We start from the raw sequence: 26,350 nt of genomic DNA, 5'->3' as shown, positions 1-26,350 counted from the left end.
CCCAACTGTCACTTTCGCTCCTGTCGCCGAAAGTCGGAAAGCTTCCATCGAAATGAATGAGATCATGTCGGCCTGCTATTGCTAGTCGCTGGCGTCCTGAATGAGGCGTAAGGCAACCAGGAATTTTTACAGTGTAGCTACAAATGGTTTTAGTTACTTTTTGTTAGTATCTTGTAGTGTAGTGTAGTTTAATGTATAGTTCACTACAGTACACTACTAGTCAACATCTGAAGTTGATCAAAAAGGTTCATCAAAGTTGTCAGAAGACAAGAACTTTTAGGAAAGGTTTTGATCCACTTCAAAGGTTGACTAGTGTACTTTTAAAGCAACTGTAGTGTAAGTGCGTAACCACTTTAATTTATGAGTTTTGAAATTACTTCCCCAATACAGCAATGTATGCAGAAACCCACAGACAGACTGCAGTATGACCCAAACTGAGCTCAATCCTTGAAATATAAGAGGCACAAAGTGAACTATAATGTCAATGAGGTGAATATTAAGTCTCACTCTGTAACATTTTTTCAATGCTTGTCATGTTCAGAGACACACTTACCATCTTTGCTCAGTCAAACTTCTCCACCTAAGCTGTGTTTCTAACCCCCTTCTGAGGACAGATGACGAAGTTCATTTTATATGGTCTGTAAAATACTTTGAGCCTGGGGAAGCCCAGCTTCAATCAGACCCGCCTGAGAGAATGAACAAAAGGTCTGCTAACAGATTTAACACAAAACATTGACTTAACACTGACAGGAGACTTCACAGGTCAAGAAGAAGCTGGGAGAAACTGTTCCCAGATCAGTGATGATCTGCTTGTTATCCAAGCACCTTTAAATATCACAGTTACCTATTATTTCCTTATTTAATGCCTCAGTTCCCAACAGGGCAGCTGGTGAGTGCCGAGAATTCAGGCGCATCTCTGCGTCACTGTACAGGACGGCGCTCAGTTATTCAGTCAGGTCAGTCAGATGAGTTTGGATGTGAGCATCAGACATAAAAAAATACCAAAAAAGGACCTGATCTACAGATTAATTCTTCAACAGTGATGATTTTAAATCAGTGTTACCCTTCCATTGGCCATAACAGGCTCGCTGCGCAATCTGCTTAGAAAAAACAGTGCCGATACTTCCGAAAGTATTCCAAATATGAAACAAAACCTCTTTTGTACGGCTGCCAATTAAACCACGGAAATCTGCGAAAGAGATTTTGGCAGTGTTTCTCAGTGCAGTTAGGCTTATTTTCCTCACTATCTCTATTCCTGCTCTCTTAGGCAGCTGCTCTTTCTGAAAGGCCTGCTGATCTGACTGCACTCGGTAACTTTCCTCTCTTTCTGGATCAGGGCTGCGGTCGACCGCTCACAAACTGATCACCTAGAGACAGAATTAAACAACCGTGCAACTTCCTCCATGTGGATCAGGAGGGTGGGGGACAGCTTGGATCGCTGTTAAAATATAACAGCTGGACAGACATAACCAAGCATGCATGTTAAATAAAAAAAATCTAAAGATACAGGCAGATTGTGTAATATACTCCATGCAGATGGATTGATAACACAAACTTCACTAACTTACCTCACACTTGGGTCATTTTAGGGCTGCTCGATTATGACCAAAATCATAATCGTATGAAAATTAATAGACTGTACAATAAACTTTTGAAATGTTTTATATCTTTCTGTGAAGCAGCTGCATGGCAAATTCTAAACATTCAAAACTAAATAATATAATGCAAATAACAAATAATTATAGGAGTTATGTTGTTAGTAAAAAAATCTAAACAAATGACCAAAGGACACATCAACTTATCAATTTTAAAATCTCTGATTTGCCATTGTATTTAGTGATGCGCAATTACCCTGGTTACGAGTCAGCCAAAAATATTTTTAATATTTATCGGGCTGCTAATTAACTATTTGAAACAATTACTACTTTTAAAAAAATGCTGCCCAGGAAGAAAGTCGGGTAAAAAATGTATTTTGCGGTCCGAGTTGCGGGCGGGTTAGTTGAAAACGTTGGTTGGGTGCGGGTTGTTTATACACTGACCCGCGCATCAATGGTGCCCAAACAAATAAATATACAGCTGTAAATTTTGACGATTATGTAATTGTTTCACCCATAATTGTTATCCCAATTATTTTTTCCATTTACTTTGCAGCCCTAGGTAGTTCAAATCCTCAATGTCTTTGTTCTTCAGAACTAAAACCGTTTTGGTATTTTCACTTACAATCGGAATAAATTATCACGTAACAGCAACAATAAAAATGGCTGTCTACATGCATGTGTTCGTGGTGCAGAAGGCAGTGAGCTTATTAGCTTTACTAATGCAAAATCTTTTGCTCCTTTGCTACTACGGTGAGCAACAAATCATTATGTACAACAAGGTTTATGGCATGCTCAAAGTCGTCTTCAGAGTTTTTAGTCTCAAAATTACAGCGCTACATACTGGTGTGGCATGTATAATACATTGATTTGAGTCGATTTCAGTGGTTTAGTGTGTGCACAAATATTTCATGTTGAGTTTACAGACTTCTATAAAATGAGAAAAAAAAGAATGGATGGGGAGAGCTCTGGCTTCTTGTGGATGTGGCCTAAGCAACATCCTATTAATCCCAATTAGTGTTTTAAATAACTGTGCAGCCCTAGGTCGTTCAAATCCTCAATGTCTTCCTTTGTACTTCTGAACTAAAACTGTTTTGGTATTTCCGCATACAATCAGAATAAATCGCCTCTTTTAAAGCTTAAAAAGGACACAAAATCTCCACAGACATCTTTTCCAACTGTTCAGAAGGATACACATAATATAATTATTAATAATAATAATAAACAACAACAATAACATTTTGTTAAAGTCTTGTGATCCATGCACACACTTTACTCCTCTATTCTCATGTTGTGGATAGTGTTAATGTCAACATCCACATTATTTTAATGCAAACTTCCTAAACTGCGTTCACTATGCACTTCAGGCCTGAAAAAGAGCAACAGGGCAAGACTTACATCAAACAATGAATATTTTAATATTTGAATGACACATCAGTAAGTAAATAATTTTGACATTTAAATTTTTGGATGAACTAACCCTTTTACGTGGAAAGCTCACAATAATGACAAACCTAGCAAACCTAAGGTTGAAACTGTGTACAATACATGTTTTAAGTCCGTCTGTTAATCGGGAATTAAATTCAAAAGTTCAAGAGTTAACCTATAAAGCACTGCTCTGAGTAACGTGACGAAAGCGCTGAAAAAACAGAAGAGTGTCATTTGAGCCGGATTAGGTATCACATGTTGACTTGATTAAATGAGCAAATGACAACACCTGGCAACAGTATTAGCATCATTAGAGGCCTGCCTGACAAAATAATTGCAAAGCAAACATGCTAACACTTACTGTACAAGCAATGAAAGATAATGACAAATATCCACATTATCAGGAGTTTAATTTTCCATTAGATGGTATAAGAAACGGTTTTAGCCATTTCAAAAGGGTTTTTTTATTTTTTGCAATAGCTGACTAATAACAGCAATAAATTAAAAATATGAGAGTAATAGGGATGAACATCGTAAACTTGTTAAATTTGATTTGATTAATACTATCAGCTAAAATTTTAACCGACCATTTAATAAGTTCATTAAAATAAGCATGTAAAGCTCACATATCAACTACTATTGTTCAAATAAGCATGTTATGTTGGCAGCATTAGCCAGGGGTCAACAGCAAACCTGAGCTAAACAGAAAGAGCAAGAGGTGAAGAATAAATCCCGTTTACTCGTGAAAGAAGCAGCACAAGCAGAGCAGACATGGCTTAAAGGAAGCATGTTTGTTGCTCGATTAAAGTATTAGAAGATATAACCATAGATAAATAAATACATGGATGTTTTTCTGGTTGCATTCGCACAGCCAGTAGGCATTTTGAAGTGACGTCATTCGTACTAATGGCCTGATAAAAGATGTGAATCCATATGTTCTGTTGTTGTTTATACGGCTATTTGTATTTATTATGTAAAAAATAAATCCCTTATTATATAAAAATTACATTGCTAGTATTTTAAGAGTTCTCAAACACTTGTTCTTTCTCATTTAATTAAATTATTTTTAACGTTATTTTTAATAGTATAGGTTAAAGGAAAACACCATATTTTTTCAATATTTTACTATGTTTTACCTCAACTTAGACAAATAATACATACCGATCTTTATTCAATACGTGCACTTAATCTTTGTACAGCGCGTTGTGAATGTTTTAGCATTTAGCCTAGCCCCATTCATTCCTCAGGATCCAAAAAAAATAAAGCGGCGAGATCAAAGTGCTGCAAACTAAGTGCTCTTCCGCCATACAATTATAGTTCTCAATTTTTTATCTGATTAACAAAAACCAACGCCTTGTTTTGTGCCACCACAGTTACTTGTGTAACTACTCATGTAACAGTCTTTAAATAGGGAAAACATGGAAGTATTTGGTAGCTTCTACATTCATCCCTGTTTGGATCCTAAGAAATGAATGGGGCTAGGCTAAATGCTAACACATTCACGACACGCTGTACAAAGATTATGTGTGTGCATTGAAAAAAGATAGGGATGTATTAATTCATCTAAGTTGAGGTAAGAAGATAGTAAAATATTGAAAAACTGTGGTGTTTTCCTTTAAACACGAATAATGAACACCGGTAGTCGGTCATGAAATAAGTTCAAAATAAGTATCCCTACAGGGTAACATTTAGGGGCAGTTTCCCGGACAAGGATTAGTCTAGTCCTAGAGCTGTCTAACTGAAAACAATTTGCACTGACATACCGTTAAATATCTCAAAATTACCTCAAAATGCACACAAGTAACATTTTTTGTAAGGCATGTTTGTTAAAAATAGTTATATTTAATAATTAAATTAAGGTCTAGTCCTCCTGGCTTAAGCTAAACCCATTCCGGAAAACAACCCCAAATGTTTAGGTATCTCTAAGAAAAATACAAAATAGGCCTAAATACAAAGCTGAAACAGGATTTCAACAAGACTGGTTACATCAAATCATAAAAACCTCCTAAACAAAGCTGCGCAAAATAGTATCCGTTTATGCATCACCGGTTTCCTAGCAAATCTATACATTAACAATGTTAACCATTTTTATGATCAATTATTTATCAAGACTGTATTTTCTGCTGTAAACAAAACTAGGTCTTCACAACATGTACACATAAAAGCTGCATGATGTTAACATTCATCTAGCACTATCTCTAAACACGTCATAGTGTCTGCGGTTTCCTAACTTGCTGCAAACTCTCAGCAACATTTGACCCCAAACCACAGGTCTTTAACCAAAAAAACAATACCCGGCCATGGCTGATTCAATCAGTGATAATGAATGAATTTTTTATTTCTGCCTCTGGCCAAAAACTCAATCCTTTTTCCCTATTGCAACTAACAAAACATGGCCAGCACGAGGATTTCATCAAGACGCTTACCAAGGGCTTCTTCCTACATACAGTAATCAGCTCTAGGAGATTTTACCTCTTAACCGCCTATAAATAGATTTCAAAAACATAATGAATTGCAGCCACCGCTGTTGCTGAAAGCTGATACATACGTATTTAATTTAGAAATTAATAGCGCTAGATGTAGAAATCAAGAAGCTGTGAATGATCTTTGCTCTTGAGAGACACTTAAGATTACACCGTGCAATGCAACTGAGTTGAATACTTTGGGTTAGGGGTTTGTTTAAATTCCCAAATATGAGAAATCTAATAAACTTCTAATTTTTAAAAAGGAATGAAGAAAGGACACTATCCAACTGAGAAAGTCCATATCTCCACACACACACACACACACACACGCACGCACGCACACACACACACACACACACACAAAGCCATAGGATTGGTTCAAAGAACAGAAGCTACATGCATACCATGCGTTGCGTAATCATGCTCTAGGGCTTTGCGCTAATTTACAAAATTCTTCCGTATGCTCAACGACTTTTATACATTTGTAATTTTACAACAGACTTGCACAGACACCCTGATCTCAGTGGCTTTTCATCTGGAAGACCACCTAGTTGCTAACACCTGATTGTGCGACTCCAGCTATATTAGTCAAGTAAAAACATAAAACCACGGTCACACACAAACACCCACCTCCAACAACTGCACAAACAGGACTATTGCGTCATACTCTGCACGGTTCAAGCTTTGACACAGATAATTGGCTTACGTAACTGCAGAGGATCAACTATTTGCTTCTAGCATGATTGACGTAGCTCGCTCCTATTGCTAAAGGAACCCAGTGAAAGTGCTGCCAATGTTCACGACACACGACCCTGACAACTTTCCACTTCTCAAAATATTTCCGGGCTCTATGGTAATGTTAATATTAACCTAATGCCCTAATGTGAAAAGAGAGACGACAATTCGAAATGATACCCATAGGTGTGACGTCATTCTGTGTTATGCCTTAAAGAAGCACAGCTAAAATAACAAAAAAACCAACAACACTTCACATTACGTACTTCTCTGGCAGTGCTTCTGGTTCCAGCAACGCTCGCCAAAGTCCCCATTGATGGTGGTGAGGGGGCAGGTAGTCTTGCCCTGAGCTGTGCCGGGGCACACGTCTCCACACTCCCTGTCGTTTTTATTGGCCTCGATGTAGTTGTCCTCCATGGAGTCAAGGATCTTCGACCAGTCGAGGGTGGAGAGGTAGCAGAGGTCGGGGTTCTTCTCTACACGCACGGCTCCTCGCGTGACGTTCATCAGGCTGTGAAGGCCTATCTCCTTTAGCTGGAGCATCTCGAACAGCACCAGGGCGTAGTTGAAGAAGAGGTTGTTGCCCCGGATCACAGCGAGATTAGGAAACAGGTCGCTGAGGCTCTCCAGCCCGTAGACACGGAAAAGGAGCAGGTAGTCCGTCACCACCGTCAGTTTGGGAAAAGACAGGCCGCGGAAATCGTCCGGTTTAGTGCTGAACATGAGCAGGATCTTTAGGTGGCCTTCGATCACGGTGCAGTTCTCCAGCACCCGCAGGTTGGTCACATTATTTTTGATGTTTTTACTCGAGCAAACTAGAATTGAGAAAAGAAACACAAAAAACGTTACTTATTAAATCTGTAAATTGTTTACAGATGATGACCTTTAAATTAAGATTCATAGTTTAGACTGTAACGAACATAAACCAAACAGAAATGCAAATATGTATTCTATAAAAAACCATAAAGTAGAAAAAATACAGAAATAAAAAATATATGTAAGAACTATATAAAGTAAAAGTTCAGAGTCGCGCTGTTTTCACCCTTTGAGATGATGTCTTCCATATGACATTACATGGCTAATGAAGACAATAAAAACTCTTCCTGCAGCTTTTGGCATTTCAGTCCTGGTTTACTAGAGCAAAAGTACTTCATCTGGCCAGATGCTGCTTGAGTTTGCCGATCAGAAAACCAAAACATAACTATCAAGAGATGTGAGAAGGGAGAAATGCTTTGTCTAAAGTATAACGCAAAGCCTGTGAATATCAAGATTCACTCTTCATTATATCTATTTTGGCTTAAACAGTTACGTCTTTTCCACAGTGTTATAGATGCGTTTATCCATTTTTTTATAACTCATCCATTTAAATTATATTAAGCCTTAAGTCATGCATAGTTAAGGGCGTGGCCACTTGAGTGACGGGTGAATTGCCACTACTGTCAAGCTAGGCGGGAGTGGTTTCTGCAACCAGCCACCTTAGCTTCACCCACACCCCGCCTCTTTCCCTATTTTCAGTTATCCGCAAATGATGCAATGTCAAGACGGCGACTGCAAGCCTCACCAACTATTGGCTTCAAAAAGGTAATTACAAACCTATGGGTGATGTGACGGACACTACGTCCATCATTAATCAAAATATCCTCTTATGTGTTTAACAGAATGAAGAAACTCATACAGGTTTGAAACAACATGAGAAAGAGCAAACGATGACAGATTTTTCATTTTCATCTCTTTAATATGCATTCTTATTAACTCTTTTCCCGCCATTGGAGAGTAATCTCGTCAATTAAGAGAAAACATTTCCCTGCCAATGAGCCGGCCCCAAAATCAGGGTACAAAATAGCCTATTACTTTTTGCTTTTGATGTTTTGAAGGTAAAAACCATGCAAACGTCATATGTAGACCTCAGAAACACAGTATAACACAATAAAAACAGCCGATTCATCACCCCTTTAATTTTAAACTCCTTGCATGTCTCAAACAAAATTCCTTTACAAAAATGCTCAAATTTTGTATTTTTGAAAAACCTACCCCTATTTAATGCAGATATACACTAATAATATGTGGCTCAGAATCGCAAAGCCGATATTGTTCACAGCTATTTCATGTACTACGGCTTTTGATCGGTAAGTCCTTATCGAGCTGAAATCACTGTTAGTTTGGCATGTTTAGTTAATACATGCATTTGAAAAAGCATGATGTAGCAGCATTTCACTTTATTTCACTGAGAAGCATAGCATGCACAATCGGCCGATCGATCGGGGCTAGAGATGGGACAGTATGAAAATTTCATATCATGTTTATAGTGACCAAAGTTATCACGGTTATCAATATTATCATGGTTTTGTTAAAATTAGATGGAAATGTTCAAAAAGAACTGATACACACATTTGAAAGTTTTATTTTTGAAAATCACAATTTAATATTTCATGTCCCCGAAATTATTTCTGTGGTCAAAAATAAATAAATCTGTCTAATAAGCTTACCGTGAATGAATACAATACATTATCCCTTAAATGCCTTTTTGTGCAAAAAACTATGTTGCATGCGTGCGCCTGCGTCAAGCTGATTCTGGCTGGACAGGATTTACAGCGAGTTTTCAAAATTATGGTAATCAAACACGGTTGTAATGATATTTCAATTTTAAACGATAATACTAACCGTCAGGACATTTTATCGTGGTTAATTGTGAAACCGGTAATCGTCCCATCCCTAATATATTTGTATGTTTATATATTTATAGAAGAACATTTTCCTGGAAGGCATTTTGTGAAAAAATAAAGGCTAGCGGGGAATGAGTTAATGTAATTAAATATCAAAATATGTATGATCCCTTAACTAGAGGCAACATAACCAGTAAAATAACTTTAATTTAAATTATTATTAGTATTATAATTATTTATTATTATATTTATGCTGATTATCTTCTGAACAACTGCACTCTTTCTCTTGTTAGTGCATGCGTTCCCTTTAAATGGAAAATGGCCCCTGCTGCACATGACCACGACGGGATTCATGAATTACATGCATACATGCACTCTGATGCGATCCCCAGAGATCTGTTAGACTAAAAGCAGCCGATGCATACCAACACGAGGAACCAGAAAGGTTGAAAGTCCGCTGTGCTGGATACGAGTTTACTCTCGTTCTGACACACTCGGCCCCACCACAGGGAATCATACATGTGGCAGGTTTTGGAGCATGAGGAAGCTAAACCATGTAGTGTAAACCTACTGACTTGTGTGTGTTTGAAACCTATCACACAAATCCAATCTGCGAAACCTCACCGCTTTCAGTCACAACCTTATTTTTAGCACTGAGCACTAGCGATCGAGAAACCAATACACCATGTATGAAATGACTTGCCAACAACTTACAAACTAGAACAGTGCAGTAAGGCTGCAGCGGTCTATAGTGACATTTATGCATTCGGCATATCCAAAGTGACATATTGTCCATATGAGCTATGCATTTTATCAGTGTGTCTTCCCTGGAAATTAAACCCACAACCATTTGCGCTGCTAAAGGAATGCTCTGCTAATTAAACAACACGAACTATGGGAATCCTTGAATGACACTGGAGCCACTGTTTAACCGTGAACATCTGTGTGCACACCAAAAGCGAAAATGCTTATCCCATTAATCGCTTATCCCAACAATGCTTTCCTCCATTTTCTGATACAGTCAGAGCTTTCAAATCAGGCATCTAAATAAGCTCTTTGCTGATTTGTCTAATATGCTTGATTCACGTTGCCTGGCAAAAATTTGCCGCCATTCACATCTTTGCAAGTTTGCATTGACTTTGTTTTTACTCGCACAAATAATTTTATTCGCTTTTGGTGTGCACACATGATGTGTAACGAAAGTAAGCATTAAATTTAGGGATGGCTTTTCTTAAATGTTCACAAAACATCCATGCAAGGTTCATCCGCAGAGATCATCACAAAACTATTTAAATACAAAAAGGGGAAAATGTATATTTAAAATATACTTATATATATATTAAAAGTGACATTTTTCTAGAAAGCTGATCTATTGTGCAAAAGAATAAGTACGTGGGCACAATTTCTTGTTTTAAATCGTATTTACTCAATGTGAACCACAAAACCAAAAAAAGTCTTGCACAGGTATATTTGTAGCAATAGCCAACAATACATTGTATGGGTGAAAATGATCTCTTTTATGCCAAAAATCATAAAGATATTAAGTAAAGATAATTTTCCATCAAGATATTTTCCTAACATAAATATATCAAAACTTTATCTGGACACAGTTGCTGGACAACTATTTGGACAGCTTTAAATTTGATTTTTTCATTATTAAGATTTTTTTGCAAAACCCAGATTTTCAAATAGTTGTATCTCGGCCAAATATTGTCCAATCCCAACAAACCATACATCAATGGAAAGCTTATTTATTATTTTGGTTTCCTAAAGACAAGGAAAGACGGCGATCATGGATTACTGCTATTTGAATGGAGGTTTGGCAGCTGATCTGTAGTCAACATCGTTTACATTATGTTTAATTTTACACAGTAACGTTAGCTCAGTGTAGCTTTTTTATACGGGACGCTTTAGCTAAGATTTGAACTAAGGTTATCTACTTGTTGTTTATTTTGCTTGTTATCAGAAATAAACTACGCTAAAATGACTTTGTTGTTATTGATTCTTTGCAGACTTTACCAGAAGTTACGTTTTTTCCACGAAAGCAGTTTATAGACAAATTCAGCAGCAATAATATAAACAAACGGCTTTTGTGGACTAAATGCAACATCCTGTAGATCTTAACATAGAACCAATTAAATTAATTTACTACGGGTCTGTTGAATGCTTGAATCTGATTGGCTGATGAACGTTCTGAGGTTTGCAATTATTTTCTTGGAAAAGCATGGCAAACGTAGTTCCAGGCAGCTCTCTTGACCGCATTACAGTTTTATATCACTTCGCATAGTTAACTGTAATACAGACTAACAAAAACAACATGACAGGCGATTTTCCTAGGCAATAAGAGCGCTGTTTAGAGACGCACAGAGGTAGCCTTGTCACACAATCTCTCTCTCTCTCTCTCTCTCTCTCTCTCTCTCTCTCTCTCTCTCTCTCTCTCTCTCTCTCTCTCTCTCTCGCTCGCTCACCCTGTCTCTTTCTTTCTCTCTCTGTGTCTCTCTTTCTAATAACTTAATTAATAACTGCATTAGAATGCTATCAACAGCTCAAGTTCCATTGCCAGCATTATTATTACGTTTTGGAACAAGCAAAAGAGCCGTTGGATGAGATGCGGAAGAAATAGTCCTACTCACAATAGCGATTTAAGTACAAAAAAACGGACGAATCCCTTTAAATATCTCATGTGATTGATATCTTGAGGTGTGGTAACCGTAGTATAAGCGAAATAATTGGCTTTGCGTCATGGCCGCATCACCACCTCGGGTGTGCATGATTATTTTTCTAATAATTCAAAGGCCTGTCGTCTATTATTCCTTACGTATACAATGTTAGCTACAGATCCTTATATACTTGCCTGGATTCCAAACAGTTGTAAACCATGCTCGTCGTCTCCCCTTGTCTTTAGCAAACCAAACATTTTATTTTCAAAAAGGTATTTGTTTCAGAGATCAGTTTAGCCACTTTTGCCGCTTAGCCGCAATAATGCATGTGCGTCCGATAAACCCTATAAATCTCAATTTAAAAACAATTGACCCTTATGTAGTCCAGGGTCACAAATGATTTACAATTAGAGTAATGATTTCATGCAATAATGCTATAATATCTCTGCAGCCCATCTCTGCACAGTTTAATCAGATAATCCTATTTCATTACAGACCTGACAAATAGTATTTAGACAAACGTATCGACTGAAATCTGTAGTCAGTCCACATAAGTGTGAGCATGATGTTGCGCCACCATGAGAAAATATCAATATAAATCTTGTGTCACATGACAGCAAGATTTGTAATGTAAATGTTGCTGGATGGAAAAAATTAAATGTGACCAAAGGTCAAGCCAAACAAATTGTGCAAACTGATTGATAACAAACATTTGCAACCGGACACAGGGAAAAGTGTGTGAGAGCATATAAAAACAGAAGTCTTCAGAGGGGGTGTGTCTTAACACCTCTTTCCCCACTTCCTCTTTGAGGCTTCAGTTTGAACAATTATTTTTCATAACAATTAAACCGAATTGTAATGGATCAATAAGGCTGATTAAGCAATTATTTGTGACTTACATATACAAGATACTACAAACTTGTAAACTTATATTTACTTCAATAATAATTGCATTTCTACCTGAATTGGACCAAAGCACGACTATAATCCTATTTTATAAGACCACTCAAAAGCAAATGTACTTGATATATAGGTTTTACTCTCGGGGCATAAAAGTGACACCATAGTGACGAGTTGACAACTTCCTTCCCCTCCCCTTCAGGAAAAATGGCAGCAGGGGTTACTGGGAATAAATTTAGCACACAGGATAATATTGGGCAACCAATAACAGTTGGTGAAGAGGAGAGTCTAGACACAGGATGATTTAAAGATTCACCTGCACACCAGCTGCTTTCACATAAGGGGAAACAATGTTACTGGTGGGGTGTTACCTCAGCACCCACACATGAAATCAGCCGAAAACATTCAAATGGGCCCTAACGGTCGTTGCATAAAAACTTGCTCGAGTGGATAAAGTTTTGATTTGAGTCTGCATCTATTTTAAAACTTGAGAGACAAATCACATGTGTGAAATAACACTTTCTTGTAGGTGTAACCTGATTTGATCTTATGAACTTGCATTAATGTGATAAAAATGACAAACTTCTGCATGACTGCTCTAACAGAGACATATGAATGTTCAATTAATAATATATGAACGTAATACATGGACAACAAAAAATCTTAATAATCGTTAAGTATGAATGAACATTAATAATCATTTTAAAAGCAAAAGCATCATAATTCATTGTTAAGTAATATCCTGTAAAACAATCACAATGAAAAAGCAAAAACCTGTATGCATGACTTAGTAACCTTTACACGGACAATCAGACCACCTGAATAGTCGTGTCAGACTTCAAAGCAGTTCAAATAACAGGTGTACTTTAAACTGACGACTGCTTTTGAAGGCAAGGTTATAATCATAATTCTGAATGAATCCAAATGGGGCGCGATCTGCGACAATGTGTCGCATGCAGTGCTGTAGCTACAGGGTGTGGAAGATGAATATGAAACGATTTCTCACAGTTGTGTGCTCGTGTCAACCAGGACTTGAAATGGAAAGTAGCAATTACTAAATTATGTACAACCTGCTTTCGGATATTAACAGTATAACAGGGCTGGTGATTGAGACAAATAGTTTGAGATCTTTAGTCTGGAAAGGTAGAAATTATGTTGTCATGTGCTGTCTGCGTACAAGAGTGGCAAATGAATGTTAAGGGCAATAGTCGCTTTGTTGGTTTAATCGAATGACGCTGCATTAGCCCTTTTCAAACAGAGATTACGGAAAATACACAGAAAATGTGTCCGGGTGATTTTGGTTCATTCACACTGCCAATGATTTTCACACACATGACGTATCTTGACGTGCAATGTATTTGTAATTGTGCAATTTTTTTCACTGTGATTTGATCATAAATTTACGTTTGGCTTACTGTTTTTTTTATGCTGGTCAACGATCTCAGTTTCAGACGGATAGTGAGGAGCTCACTGATCTTTGCTTTATTGCAGTTTAAATGAATAAATGTTGGTCTGCATTTCAAACCCCCCATGTCAAGGAGCTGAGCGAGAACTACGTTGTTGCGATGACGCACATGTCCTCACAACGACAGACCTCTTATGGCATTGTTCCTGCTTTTTCACACAGCTGGATGTGTTGCAGAAATTAAGGCTGCATGATATTCAATGAAAAATGCAAAAACGTCCTAAATAATGCAATATACAATATGCAAAAATGCTATAATTCACAAAATCAATCTGAATAACTTAAACATATTTAAAAACTTAAAATAATACATCAACTTCAATTTTTAAGTTTTATACTAGGAAAAAGCATCACTTCGTCTCTCTCTCTGTATCAACCTAAAGCTTTGCCAAAATATAACTTTTTGAAGTATTAATATCAATCAGTTATTGCAAATCATTGAGCTATGGAAGCTTACTACGGAAGAGAATGGGGCTCATGATCGTTTTGGTTTTTGGGTCATTTTTGGGTGAACTATCCCTTGTGGTAATTTATTTGTCTTGCAGCCCTACCAGAAATGTTACAGCGATGTTTCTAGGTCCCCTTCACAATAGTGATCATAAAGTTAAATAAGTAGATAAATAAAAGAAAAAGGTTAAATATTGAATAAATTGGACTGATAGCATGACTAGACACAAATTGTTTTGTTAGTTAAAGGTATTGCGGAGGATTTTCTTTTTCCGGGTGGATCATCAAGACTATTGGTCCTCCTAGTTGTCAATCAGGAGTGTTGCGCAATTGCATTTTTTTTTAAAGTGGAGAAGGCGGTTCTTTTCTAAAATTCGAGAAAATCCTCCGCTACACCTTTAAGAGTAGGGTTGCAAAATTCTGGGAATTATGGACATTTTCCGGAAATTACACGGGATTATATGCACTGTAAAAAAAGCAGCACAAAGTTAAAACAACTTGGTTTTGCAAGTCCTACTATTTTAAGTTTTGGCTTAAAAAAAGTTGACATAACCTATAAATTCAAGTAAAAAATGTTTAACTTTTTTTTTAAGTAAAATGAATATTTAATGTGTGTTTATTTTTTACAGTGATGAGAATGTTGGCACGCGTATAAAGAGGAGTCTGATGTTGGGTAAACTAAGGCCATGTTTACATTAGAGCATTTGCGTTTTAAAACGGCATTTTAAAATGAAAACGATCCTCGTTTATACTGGCATTTTAAAAAGAATCTTCATCCACACTATACACCACCATAAACGCATGAAACATGACCAATCATGTAACTGGGCATGCGCATAAAAGTGTAAAATAACTTATTACTCTAATAATAGCTTACCTGCACGTTTACGCAGCCTAGGGGTGTGCGATATTGACAAAAATTCATAGCTAGATCCTTTGCCGGCCACTACAACAGACACTATTTTTTAACCTATAAAAATGTGTTTGGGAAAGTCTTATACTGTTCTATCTACCCCCTACAACATATTAATATGATTAATAGGTTAATTTTTATTTTATAACTAAACAGAAATGTCTTTATGATTTAAAAAGAAAGCATTCAAGTGAACAGTACTAAACAGTAGCGAACTTGAAGCAAAAAATAAATTTTAGCAAATGCAAACTTCTATCAAACATAGTAAGAGGTGAAGTATTAATTTAGCCTACCAGAAATGCTTATTGCATTAATTTTTAAAAGTGTGCGAGGTCCGTGCACGTCCTCCGCTAGCAATACACAAATAGCTAAAAGCGCAACGCCTAAACAAGCATTATATTAATGACGTTGAGTTTATTGTTTTTATTAATTTATATTCACAAAACTTATCAACAAAACATCGATTCAAATTAAGAGACAAATTATCTGAAACGAAATTCATTTTAAAGTAGCAAACAAAACTTACATTAAACTGGAAAATAATTTCTGACCCATTACAATTCTCCCTTCATATTAGCCTTTACAACGCCTATATGGCATTTAAAATTACAGTCTATCTTTCGTAAGCTAACTAAATTTAAACAAAACATAAACACTTATACTGTTCTAGCTCCCCCCTACAACATATTAATATGATTAATAGGTTAATTTTTATTTTATAACTAAACAGAAAGGTCTTTATGATTTAAAAAGAAAGCATTCAAGTGAACAGTACTGAACAGTAGCGAACTTGAAGCAAAAATAAATCAGCAAATTCAAACTTCAATCAAACATAGTATGAAGTGAAGTATTGCTTTAGCCTTTACCAGAAATGCTTATTGAATTAATTTTTAAAAGTGTGCGAGGTCCGTGCACGTCCTCCGCTAGCAACACACAAATAGCTAAAAGCCAAGCGCCTAAACGAGCATTATATTAATGACGTTGAGTTTATTGTTTTTATTAATTTATATTCACAAAACTTATCAACAAAACATCGATTAAAATTAAGAGACAAATTATCTGAAACGAAATTCATTTTAAAGTAGCAAACAAAACTTACATTAAACTGGAAAATAATGTCTGACCCATTACAATTCTCCCTTCATATTGGCCTTTGCAACGCCTATATGGCATTTAAAATTACAGTCTATCTTTCATAAGCTAACTACATTTAAACAAAACATAAACACATTAAACCCAACAATACTCAAACATTCATATAAAACAGACATTATCTATAAGGATACATGTTAAAACTATCCGATATAGCGTTTATAATAGTTGGTTGGTAGATGTTTACTATTTTTGGCAAAACCTCCGTAACAAACCAACATTTACATGAATAAAATAATTTTTACTTTGAAAATGATGCGCTGTCACGTTAACATCAGCTGTTCGTTTACATAAGACTCCGTCTATGTTCATTTACACTCAGAGCAACGTCTGAGTTCTCAAACTAAAACAGGGTCTTCAGCGTTTGCGAACGAATCCGTTTATGAGGGTCGAAAACGGTGATGTAGTGTAGATGAAAGGCGTAAACGTAGCAAAAGTAACGCGTTTTAAAGGATAAACGCATTAATGTAAACATAGCCTAAATGTGATAGGGTTTGCATAATCCCAAAATTCACAAACAATTTGCTTTAATTCCTTAAATTTCCAACTTTTAATATTTCCAAAATTCCCGAGCTTAGCAACCATAGCTAAGAGAGCATTTAGGGGTCATTTTATAACGTGATTCACTAAAGCACATGAAGTAATTGAAGTACTTAAAGAGCTACATTTAAAGCAATAATCAAAAATAGGTTTAATTTCTTGGTAATTGTAACACAGACATTGAGCTCCTTGTTAATAAACATTCTGAGTACTTACAAGGCTGAATAGAAGCCCCAAAATAGTTTCACTCTTCCCTGCGCTACAAGTCTGAGAGGAACAAGAAGGGGGCCAAGTAACTTAGCAATTACACAACTTGTTTATGTTCAATAAGCCTTCTGAATCTCGCATAGACTGGTTTAACATTATTACTCAATCTTTTCTTTTTCTGTTTCAATAAAAGCTGCTATACGTACCTCCTCAGGTGTCAGCTAAATTGGAAACAACTTGTGCATATATTGTCGATTCAATGTGTTAAGAAAATATATCCAAGTAACATTTTAAAATAAAAAGTGAAATTAAATAAATTTTTTAAAATTCGAAAAAGCTTACAAATGTAATAAAAATAATAACGCGCTAATTGAAGAAACACAAAATTATTACAGGTTAATCACTTAAAACTTTTAGGGTTTGTTATTCCGTAGTTTTTTCCCCTTAAATATCTGTAAGACCCTACGTAGTGTTTTGCATTATCGCAAACACAACTGTATCATACAGTAGCTCAACCTTCAGACACACGGAACAGAGTCCCAAAATGGAAACTGGCAGAACTTTGAATGCATAAATTTCATCCAAACCAATGCTATATTTAGCAGTCTGCAAAGCAACAAGATAAGCAAACTGTGCTTGGTCTTTTACATAGTTCCCTTGTCAACAAATAAGTCCCACAATCACGTGAAACAATTCTTATAATAGCATAAGACTTTGTGAATTTCTTGTTTATATTTTACAAAATGGTTCCAAAAATACTACGGTATTTCTCAACCGTCGAAAAAGGTTTCAAATTGATTTTAAACTGGACTAAACCCAATGTTTTGTTTGGAGTTTGACACAGCCAAGTGTGTCAAAAGCAAGGTTATATATTTATTTAGCTGTTAAAGGAAATCTTCCAAGACCACCAAGAAACAAAACAAGTGCTACTTGATTACACAAGCATGTAAATTACTAACTAACCAATTAAAACCAACAAATAACCAGGATGTATGTGCCATAAATTCAAAATATTTACTATACAGCATAACAGCCAAACAGTAAAAAAGTAATAAACTGTCAAAGGGGGGAAATTTGCATTTAAAATAAGAGGCAAACTGCATTAACACCTTAACATAAATTAAATGACAAATGTAAAATACTTTTGACTCATTTGTAAATCTGCCACTGTGACCTGGTGATATAAAAAAAAAAAAAGGTTTACTGTGCTGGATGCAAAACTTTAAAAGGACACACAAGTCCTAGTTTCTTGCCAAAGTAATAAACTTTTTCAGCCACTAAAGATCGGATAGCTGTTTTCCGGTCAGCAGGATGTAGCTTTCATTGCTTCCTTTATCAATAAACACACATATAGGTTTAAATTAATATAATTGTGATTAAAACACTCGTGTACTTATGTCAACGCTGCAAATGGCTGCATCAAACGGGCCTGGCTGAACTTGAAAACCATTACCGAGCCTCACTAGCAGTTTGAGCTACAAATGGATCAATACTGTTCACAAACGATCGCTTATCAGCCTTTGGGGTACAAGGCACACACTCTGTGCCATTACAGCCCATCTCAATCGATTTATCTGAATCAAAACGACCCGATGTTTGATTCATTCGGCCCTTGCCCTGCAATGTCCTTCTGCCTCGATGTTATACCAAATGTGTCACAGTGGTCAAGATCTGCGGTCCTATTTCTATTTCACACTACCCAATTCTAATCATTTACACGGCAGAAAAAACACTTCAGCAATATTAAATCCGTATGCACATGAGACAGAAAACAAAGCTGTTAAGTTACACTCACTTTCTCCATTTGTTTGTTGACAGTTGCAAACAGTGTAGACAGACGCCACCAAAACAATCAAAGTCCGCAGCCGCATTTTGACCTCAGGGGAAGGCAAAATCCGTCCAAAGTCCCCTACAAATGCGTCTCCGTTCGGGGAACGATCTGTTTTAATACACCGGCGTTGTTTTGAAAGATAAAATTAAAAAAGAAAAGGGAAAAATCCTTCTGTCACCCCCTTTGAAAAAATGGGCGGAGGAAAGTCCAACGTGTTCAATCCGCTCGAGCTGCTGCGCTGCGGTCGCGCGCACAGAACACTGCTGCCTATCGATGCTACTATGCTATGAGGAGAACGCGCACCGAGCTAAAGACAGCGCGTGTCGCGACTTTCATTCAAAGTAAAACAGTCTACAAAAGCAACAATGTATGCAGATAGCATCGCGTACGACGTGCAGACGAATCTTCATTTCCGATCGATTGCATAGATTCAGAAAGCTCTTGCGCAGATTGCGTTAAGCGTTGAAAAAAAGGAAAACGGGAGAAGCACGGTCGCGCGCACAAGCGCAGGCCGAAACTGAGCACAAGAGCTTCGCGAACTTTTTTAGTGCACAACCGTTTAAAGACTTGTGGGTTAACCAAAATAATGGTCTCGCTCTTTGGCTGAATTGTACTCTATGTCCCTGCTGACAGCGAGCTTTTTCCGTTTACGGGTCACCTGGCTTCTTCACGCGCAGTTGTTTCCTTTCGGTAACACGTTTTGGCTCCTAACGATGCTCCTGTCATTCAACAACAGTTGAGTCATTTGTACAACAACTTCCGAGACGTCTGAGGTTATGGAGGCGTCTGCTAAAAAAAAAACTGCAGCCAGAAACTGAGATTTGGGCGAGATTTTCAGTCCAGGTACTCCACAGACACGCGGGTATTTCTGAGCTGGCTCAAACAGTTGTGTTGGGTCTCGCTGATTCAGCACAAGTCTCTGGCTCGCCTTCAACATTCGGTTACTCGTGGATCACTACGGGGAACGTAAAAGCAAAATACAAGAAAAAAAGTTTTTTCTGACGATGGTTGTAACGTTAGCTACTGAATAGATATATTCCCGTCTCTGTGAGGATCCTGTGTGTGCGCGCGCCAGTAAACAAGAGCTGATAGAGAGCGCGCACGGAAACCTGGACTGGAACCGCGGATTGAGTTTTTTAATATTGTTGAAGCGATTTGTAAAATGATTAAAGGGATAGTTCGTCCAAAAATGAAAATTCTGTTATCATGTACTGACTGTCAGGTTGTTACAAACCAGTATAAATTTCTATGTTCTGATGAACACGAGGGAAGATATTTTGATTAATGTTGGTAGCCAAATCCTTCGTAAGCCCCATTCACTTCCATAGTAGGAAAAATAATACTATGGAAGTGAACAGGGCTAAATGCCCTGGTGACTTTTTAAATTCTCAAACCTTTTAAATAACACAGTTCTTTTAATTTAATTAAATATTCATAAATATGAATAATAAATACAATAGAAAGGGGGTAATCAAGAGGCTACAACAAAAAACATCTAGGTCAGAGGATCCCAAAGCTTTTCATGTCAGGACCCACTTAGATAGGTATAACCTATCCCAACATAAAACAAATTATTTTTAAATGTAAACATTATGGAGAAAATACACATTTGTTTTCTTTTACTAGAGTAGTTTTTATTTTTCTTGTCATTTTTATATTTTATGTCATTATGTATATTTTATATTATCTATTTATAACATTAACTAAGTATAGTGGTATTTATTTAAGTGCTATACATTTTGGGTACAAACATTTTCTAAACATCATGGTAGTATGGTGTTCTGTGACCCTGTGGTTCATGTAGATAATCATACATGAATATTAACAAATTTGATCAATCATTCAGTTAATCACAGCATATAAAAAATCATCACATCATAGTAATTGGTCAGTCAAAGTCATGACTCAGACATACACCATTTGTACATGATGTTGTCTTGCTCATATATCTATTATCGCTATTTTCTGTATTTTTTTGTCCACTGTGTTTATTTATTGTCTGTATCACTGTGCCGTTATAGTGTTGTTTTGAATAGTGTGTGTAGATAGTCTAAACAATTGCTGTAAATTTGCACCAATGATTTCTAGGAAAGCATTGTTTTTCTCTGTCTCTATTTCCTTCTACAAGCCCATTTTTTTTCCTATGGCCAAAAATGCCTGGGAAAGGTGCAGATGGTCAGTGGCATATATAAACGTATAATTTTAAAATGACATTTTTCAAAATATTTGAATGAGCATTTATATCTTAGCCACTGTATTGTTTTAAGATATGTCAGCTTATCAGTCAAAACTTAAAATGGTTTGTTGAATTGACTTGCATAACCAAGCTGTTTTAACTTCATGCTGTTACTTCTAATTCTGAATTATAATAATTAATTAATTCTGTTTTTTAATTATAATAATACATTTTATATTAAACTTCTATTAATTAAGAACACTACATAGTTAAAATCAAGCTATTTGTAGAGTCTGGGTGGCCTAGGATCTTTAAAGAGCACTTATTTCATTGCTAAAAAACAATGTTATTTTGTGTATTTGGAATAATACAATGTGATTGCGTGGTTTATGGTTCAAAAAATACATTATTGTCCACAAAGCGTACATTTTTGTAGCTCCAGATTTCACTCTCTTCCTGAAACGCACAGATTTGAAAAGCTCTGTGTCCCTGATTGGTCAGCTAATCTGTATTGTGATTGGCCTGAATACCTCTGACGTCAGCCGGAAATGTGACGCTCCTTACCATTTTTGAAAGATTTGCTCACAATGCAATGCTTACATGAGTTAATTTACAGGCTGTGAGTCGAAGCGGGAGGAATTATGATAATGTGGGTCTTGTCCACGTCAACAGTCCCAGGAAGTAAACTGTTGCCTACAATCCATGTGTTTGTTGTAGTAGCCTAAGAAAAGAGATTTACGTTGGAGACGATAACTCGTTTACTTTGGGGTTTGTACAAATAAAAAGTCTACATATGCAACTTCTTTTCTATTTTGCTTTTAAAGGACTTTTGCCATGTTTAAGTGCTATGATTGGGTCTCCAGTGCTTGTATCAACCTAGAAAATGTGAAAAAGATCAACCCAGTAACTTAGTTTTGGTAAACCATTCTCTACAAGCACATGAAAAAAATAGGTTGTTGAAATTTGGCTCTCCTTATGATGTCATAAGGAGCTCTTATTATAATAATACCACCCCTTAATCTGCACTATCCAACCACAGCACTGCCATTTAGTGCAGGGAGAAAGAGAGAGAGAGAGAGAGAAAATAATTCACAGTACAATTGCAACAAACCACCATCATTGTGATCAGTGTTTGCACTTCATCAGCTCATTTGCATTTTGAAGGACACACCCAAAATGGCACATTTTTGCACACACCTACAAAGTGACAATATTAACATGTTATCATAAATTATCTATATGGTATTGTGAGCTAAAACTTCACATATGTGCTCTAGGAAACACCAAAGATTTATTTGACATTTAAAAAAAGTCTTGTGACATGCCCCTTTAAAATAACATCATGTTCAGGCATCGAAGATCAAGTCGTTGTCATTTCTGCGTACAAGATCGGCAAAAAAAGAAATTGCACAATCTACTGCTGATGTCGTCCCTTCGTAATGAACATGATGCCGTGGAGAAGGACAATAACAACCCCAATCCTCTCTGTCCTACAACCTGTTTACATCCTCTGTTCTTAGAATGCACACCATTATGTGTGGGAACAGCACGTTAAGCCTTACCAAATGTCAGATACACGGCAGACAAAAACACCTATCTTCGTCACCGGCTGAAGCGAAAAAATACAAGGCCATTACATCTGCAACAATGAAGGCTTTCAGAAATTGTTGGATATAATGATTTGAATTACAAGTGAATTATCCGATGCAGTCAACGTCCACTTAGTCAAGCATGAAATGGAAAATGTGTTTACTGAAAATTGAAATAATCAAATTGTTATTCAGGAAATCATTCAAGCTATTTCATTTATGATATTAATAGATCTGGCAGACAGGGTGGGATGATGACTATGTCTCTAAGCCAATAACAGGAGCTCTTATTATGTATATAAGGATCCATAGTCCGGTGTACTAATGATGATGCTGTGGAAAAGCTGCTTGCATGACATAATTAACACTCTACTGACCAATCAATATTTATTATTGATTATCTCAGATTACCTCTTATGCAAAATCCATTTTTACAAAGTGTTTGAACATAGATGTGTGTAGATGTGTGTTGTCTCATTTTGTTATGTCACACTGATAAAGCCCCGCCCACCACCACTTACAGACAGTCCTGCATTACCGTAATTTTTGCCTTCAGCATGTTGTACACTGTCTACCATATCTCAAAAATGAGATAGTATTATTTCAGACTGTATTCACAGATATCAGATGATCTATTTTATCTGTAAGCGCTCAATGTCTCTTCTGTAAGGGATTGAGGAGCTGTAGCTCATCACTCAAAACAGTGTGCCTTTGCTCCCACCCAAATAGGGACATTTTGAACATGCTATAACAAATGATCTGTGGGATATTTTGAGCAATAACTTCACAGACACATTCTGGGCACACCTGAGACTCATATCACATCTTGTAAAAATGGGCATAATAGGTGCCTTTAGGAGCGTAATGAATTTGATGGTAAGACACAATGCACCAGTGCCATTATGGAGATGACCATGGTCTTGGTTAAACATCAAACATTGTTGGACAGTTATTGGATGGTGTAAAGTGTTTGCCAGCGGAGTTATCATATAAGATTTAATATCATCATGACGCTCTCAGTTTTATAAACATTTATATTAGAAGCAAAAAAGCATAGGGAAGAATTGTGAAAGTAAATAGCTAAAGCTGACTAATCATCTATTTGGTATATCTGGTGTAGGGTCTCCATGGCAACAAAACCTGCATTTAAATTTGTATCCCTGCTACTTTTGGACGGTTGGTGGGTTAAATAAATGATGTTGAACGTGTGCAGGCAAGGGTTGGTGAAAAATTTTTTTGGGATTGGTCTATAAATGAACCTCAAATAGGAAAGGATGTTGTTTCTCTGGTCATTTATTATTACGCTTTATTAAATTTCTTCCCTTTTTCCTTTTCTGGTTGAAAAGAGAACATGACGTATTATCAAAATGATATTAAGGAGAATCATTTATGTTTAATAAAACCATCCAAAACATCATCCATCAGCAACCAATTTTCTTCACCACAAACCCCAGAATACACTACATTTACATCCGACATCTCTCTGCTGACTGACACTGATGTTATTAAACTACTCTCCAAACACTGGAGGGAGGCAGGGACGTGCACAGAAGTGTTTAGGTGCAGTTGCTCTGACCTAAATAATCTTTAGTTAAAAGATTGGTAAATTCATTTCCACGTCACCCAACAACACTGGTAATATTCTGCGTGTTACGAGAATATTACCAGTGTTGTTGGGTGACGTGTAAAACAGCTTCGGACGATTCCGTTTTTGCAGCGATCAGAACAATTCATTCAAACTGATTCGCGAACCAATTTAAAACGTTTGGCCCATTCGCTTTGTAAAGAATCGACTCAAAAGACTCATTTATTTGCAACACTTTGTAAGGAATCGACTCAAACGAGTCATTAATTCGCGAATGCGCCAGAAACACAAGATAGCAATTTAAACATAAAATACAAATTTCGTAATTAATTAAAATACAGTAACGAAGGAACGCTGCATAGTGTAAACGAAGTAAAAGTACAATTAATTTTTTTCCACCTCGGAAGGGCAACTTGAGTCGAGAAGGGCATATGGGCAGTTGCCCGGGCAACCTGAGCAACCCCCCTGTGCACGTCCCTGGAGGGAGGTATCTTCTTTTTTATTTATCTCTGAACGACTTACTAGATGACAAGCAGTCAGGCTTCAAATGCAACCACTTCACCGAAACAGGACTGCTATCGGTAACAGAAACATCTAGCTTAGGCAGAATTCAAATCCTCTGTTCTTATTCTTCTGTTAGACCTGTCGGCAGCCTTTGACACCATCAGATCCTACTAGCCACCCTATCATAGACGTATTCCTGTGGGCGGAGTTTAGTCAAAAACTGTTTTATTGATGTCATTCAATCGGGAATATAGAGGGCTGTAGTCCAAACCGGCCTTCGCTGTAGGCTTTGAAAGAGGAATTCTGTTAAAGAAAATATATCGCCTGGCAGTGAACTTTGAGCTTTATAATTTTACAGGTATTATTTATACTATTATAGCAACATTACACACTAACTAAAATTTGAAAACGTGACCTTTAAATCTTATCTCTCCGATAGATCCTTTAGAGTGTTGTGGAAGGGTGCTCTGTCCACACCTCACCAGATGGTCACAGGGGTCCCACAGGGATCAGTGCTTGGTCCACTCTTTTTCTCCATTTACACAACATTCTTAGGACCTATCAAACAAATACAAGCACATGGCTTCTCCTACCACTACTATACTAATGGCACCCAGATCTTCTTCTCATTTCACCCAGATGATCCCACCATAGCAGCACGCATTACAGCATGCTTAGAAGACATCTCGGTTTGGATGAAGAAGCATCATCTCCAGTTAAACCTAGAGAAGACAAACCTGCTTGTATTTCCGGCATGACCTATCCATTCAGCTGGGAAATACACCCATTACTCCTTCCAAAACTGCCAGAAACCTCACTATAGTCTTAGATGATGAACTGTTTTTTACTGATAACATTGCAAAATGATCAACGTGATCATGACAATTTGCATTATACAGTGCAATATTAGGAAGATGCGGACTTACCTCGCTGAGCATGCTGCACAACTCCTGATCCAGGCTCTTGTCATTTCTAGGCTGGACTGCAATGCTCTCATTGCTGGCCTTCTGGTACGGTCTATTAAGCCACTCCAACTGATTCAGAACGCAGCAGCTCGGCTCGGCTTTCAGGAGCCCAAAGGGCTTATGTAACCCTGCTCTTTATATCTCTCCACTGGCTACCGATTGAAGTGCGTGTCAGGTATAAGTCATTACTACTCACTTACAGAACTTTCACTGGCACTGCACCGGCATACTTTCACACGTTCATACATTCGTACACCCCATCCAGAATCTTAATCTTAGTATTGATATCCGGCCCGCCACATCTCTTGCAACATTCAAAAAACTTTTAAAAACTATATATACTGATATACAGTATAGTACTGTGCAAAAGTTTTAGGTCACCATGCTACCATTAGGTTTGTTGTTTTTGCAATGTTATGATGATCATATATAATTACTTATCAGTCTCTTTATTAGAATACAACCAGAAAAATACAGGAAATGTGTATGTAGTATTAAAAACTGTATAAAAGTATAAACTGAAGTGTATT

At 36.9% G+C, this 26,350-nt stretch overlaps 1 protein-coding gene across 1 annotated transcript in view; it reads right to left on the bottom strand.

Annotated features, from left to right (window-relative positions):
• The window catches only part of insra (insulin receptor a), a 77,040-nt gene extending 56,943 nt beyond the window's left edge, over window positions 1-20,097 (bottom strand). The window contains exons 1-2 of the mRNA XM_065276993.2: window positions 18,966-20,097; window positions 6,490-7,038 (exon numbers count right to left, since the gene is read on the bottom strand). Of these exons, the coding sequence (XP_065133065.1) occupies window positions 6,490-7,038; window positions 18,966-19,041 (625 nt within the window). The 5' untranslated portion in view covers window positions 19,042-20,097. The remainder of the gene's footprint in view (window positions 1-6,489; window positions 7,039-18,965) is intronic.
• Between the last annotated feature and the right edge of the window lie 6,253 nt (window positions 20,098-26,350).

This window comes from Paramisgurnus dabryanus, chromosome 6 (genome assembly GCF_030506205.2).
Source record: "Paramisgurnus dabryanus chromosome 6, PD_genome_1.1, whole genome shotgun sequence".
In the NCBI taxonomy this organism is placed as follows: domain Eukaryota; kingdom Metazoa; phylum Chordata; class Actinopteri; order Cypriniformes; family Cobitidae; genus Paramisgurnus; species Paramisgurnus dabryanus.
This window is presented reverse-complemented; position numbering and strand designations above follow the sequence as displayed.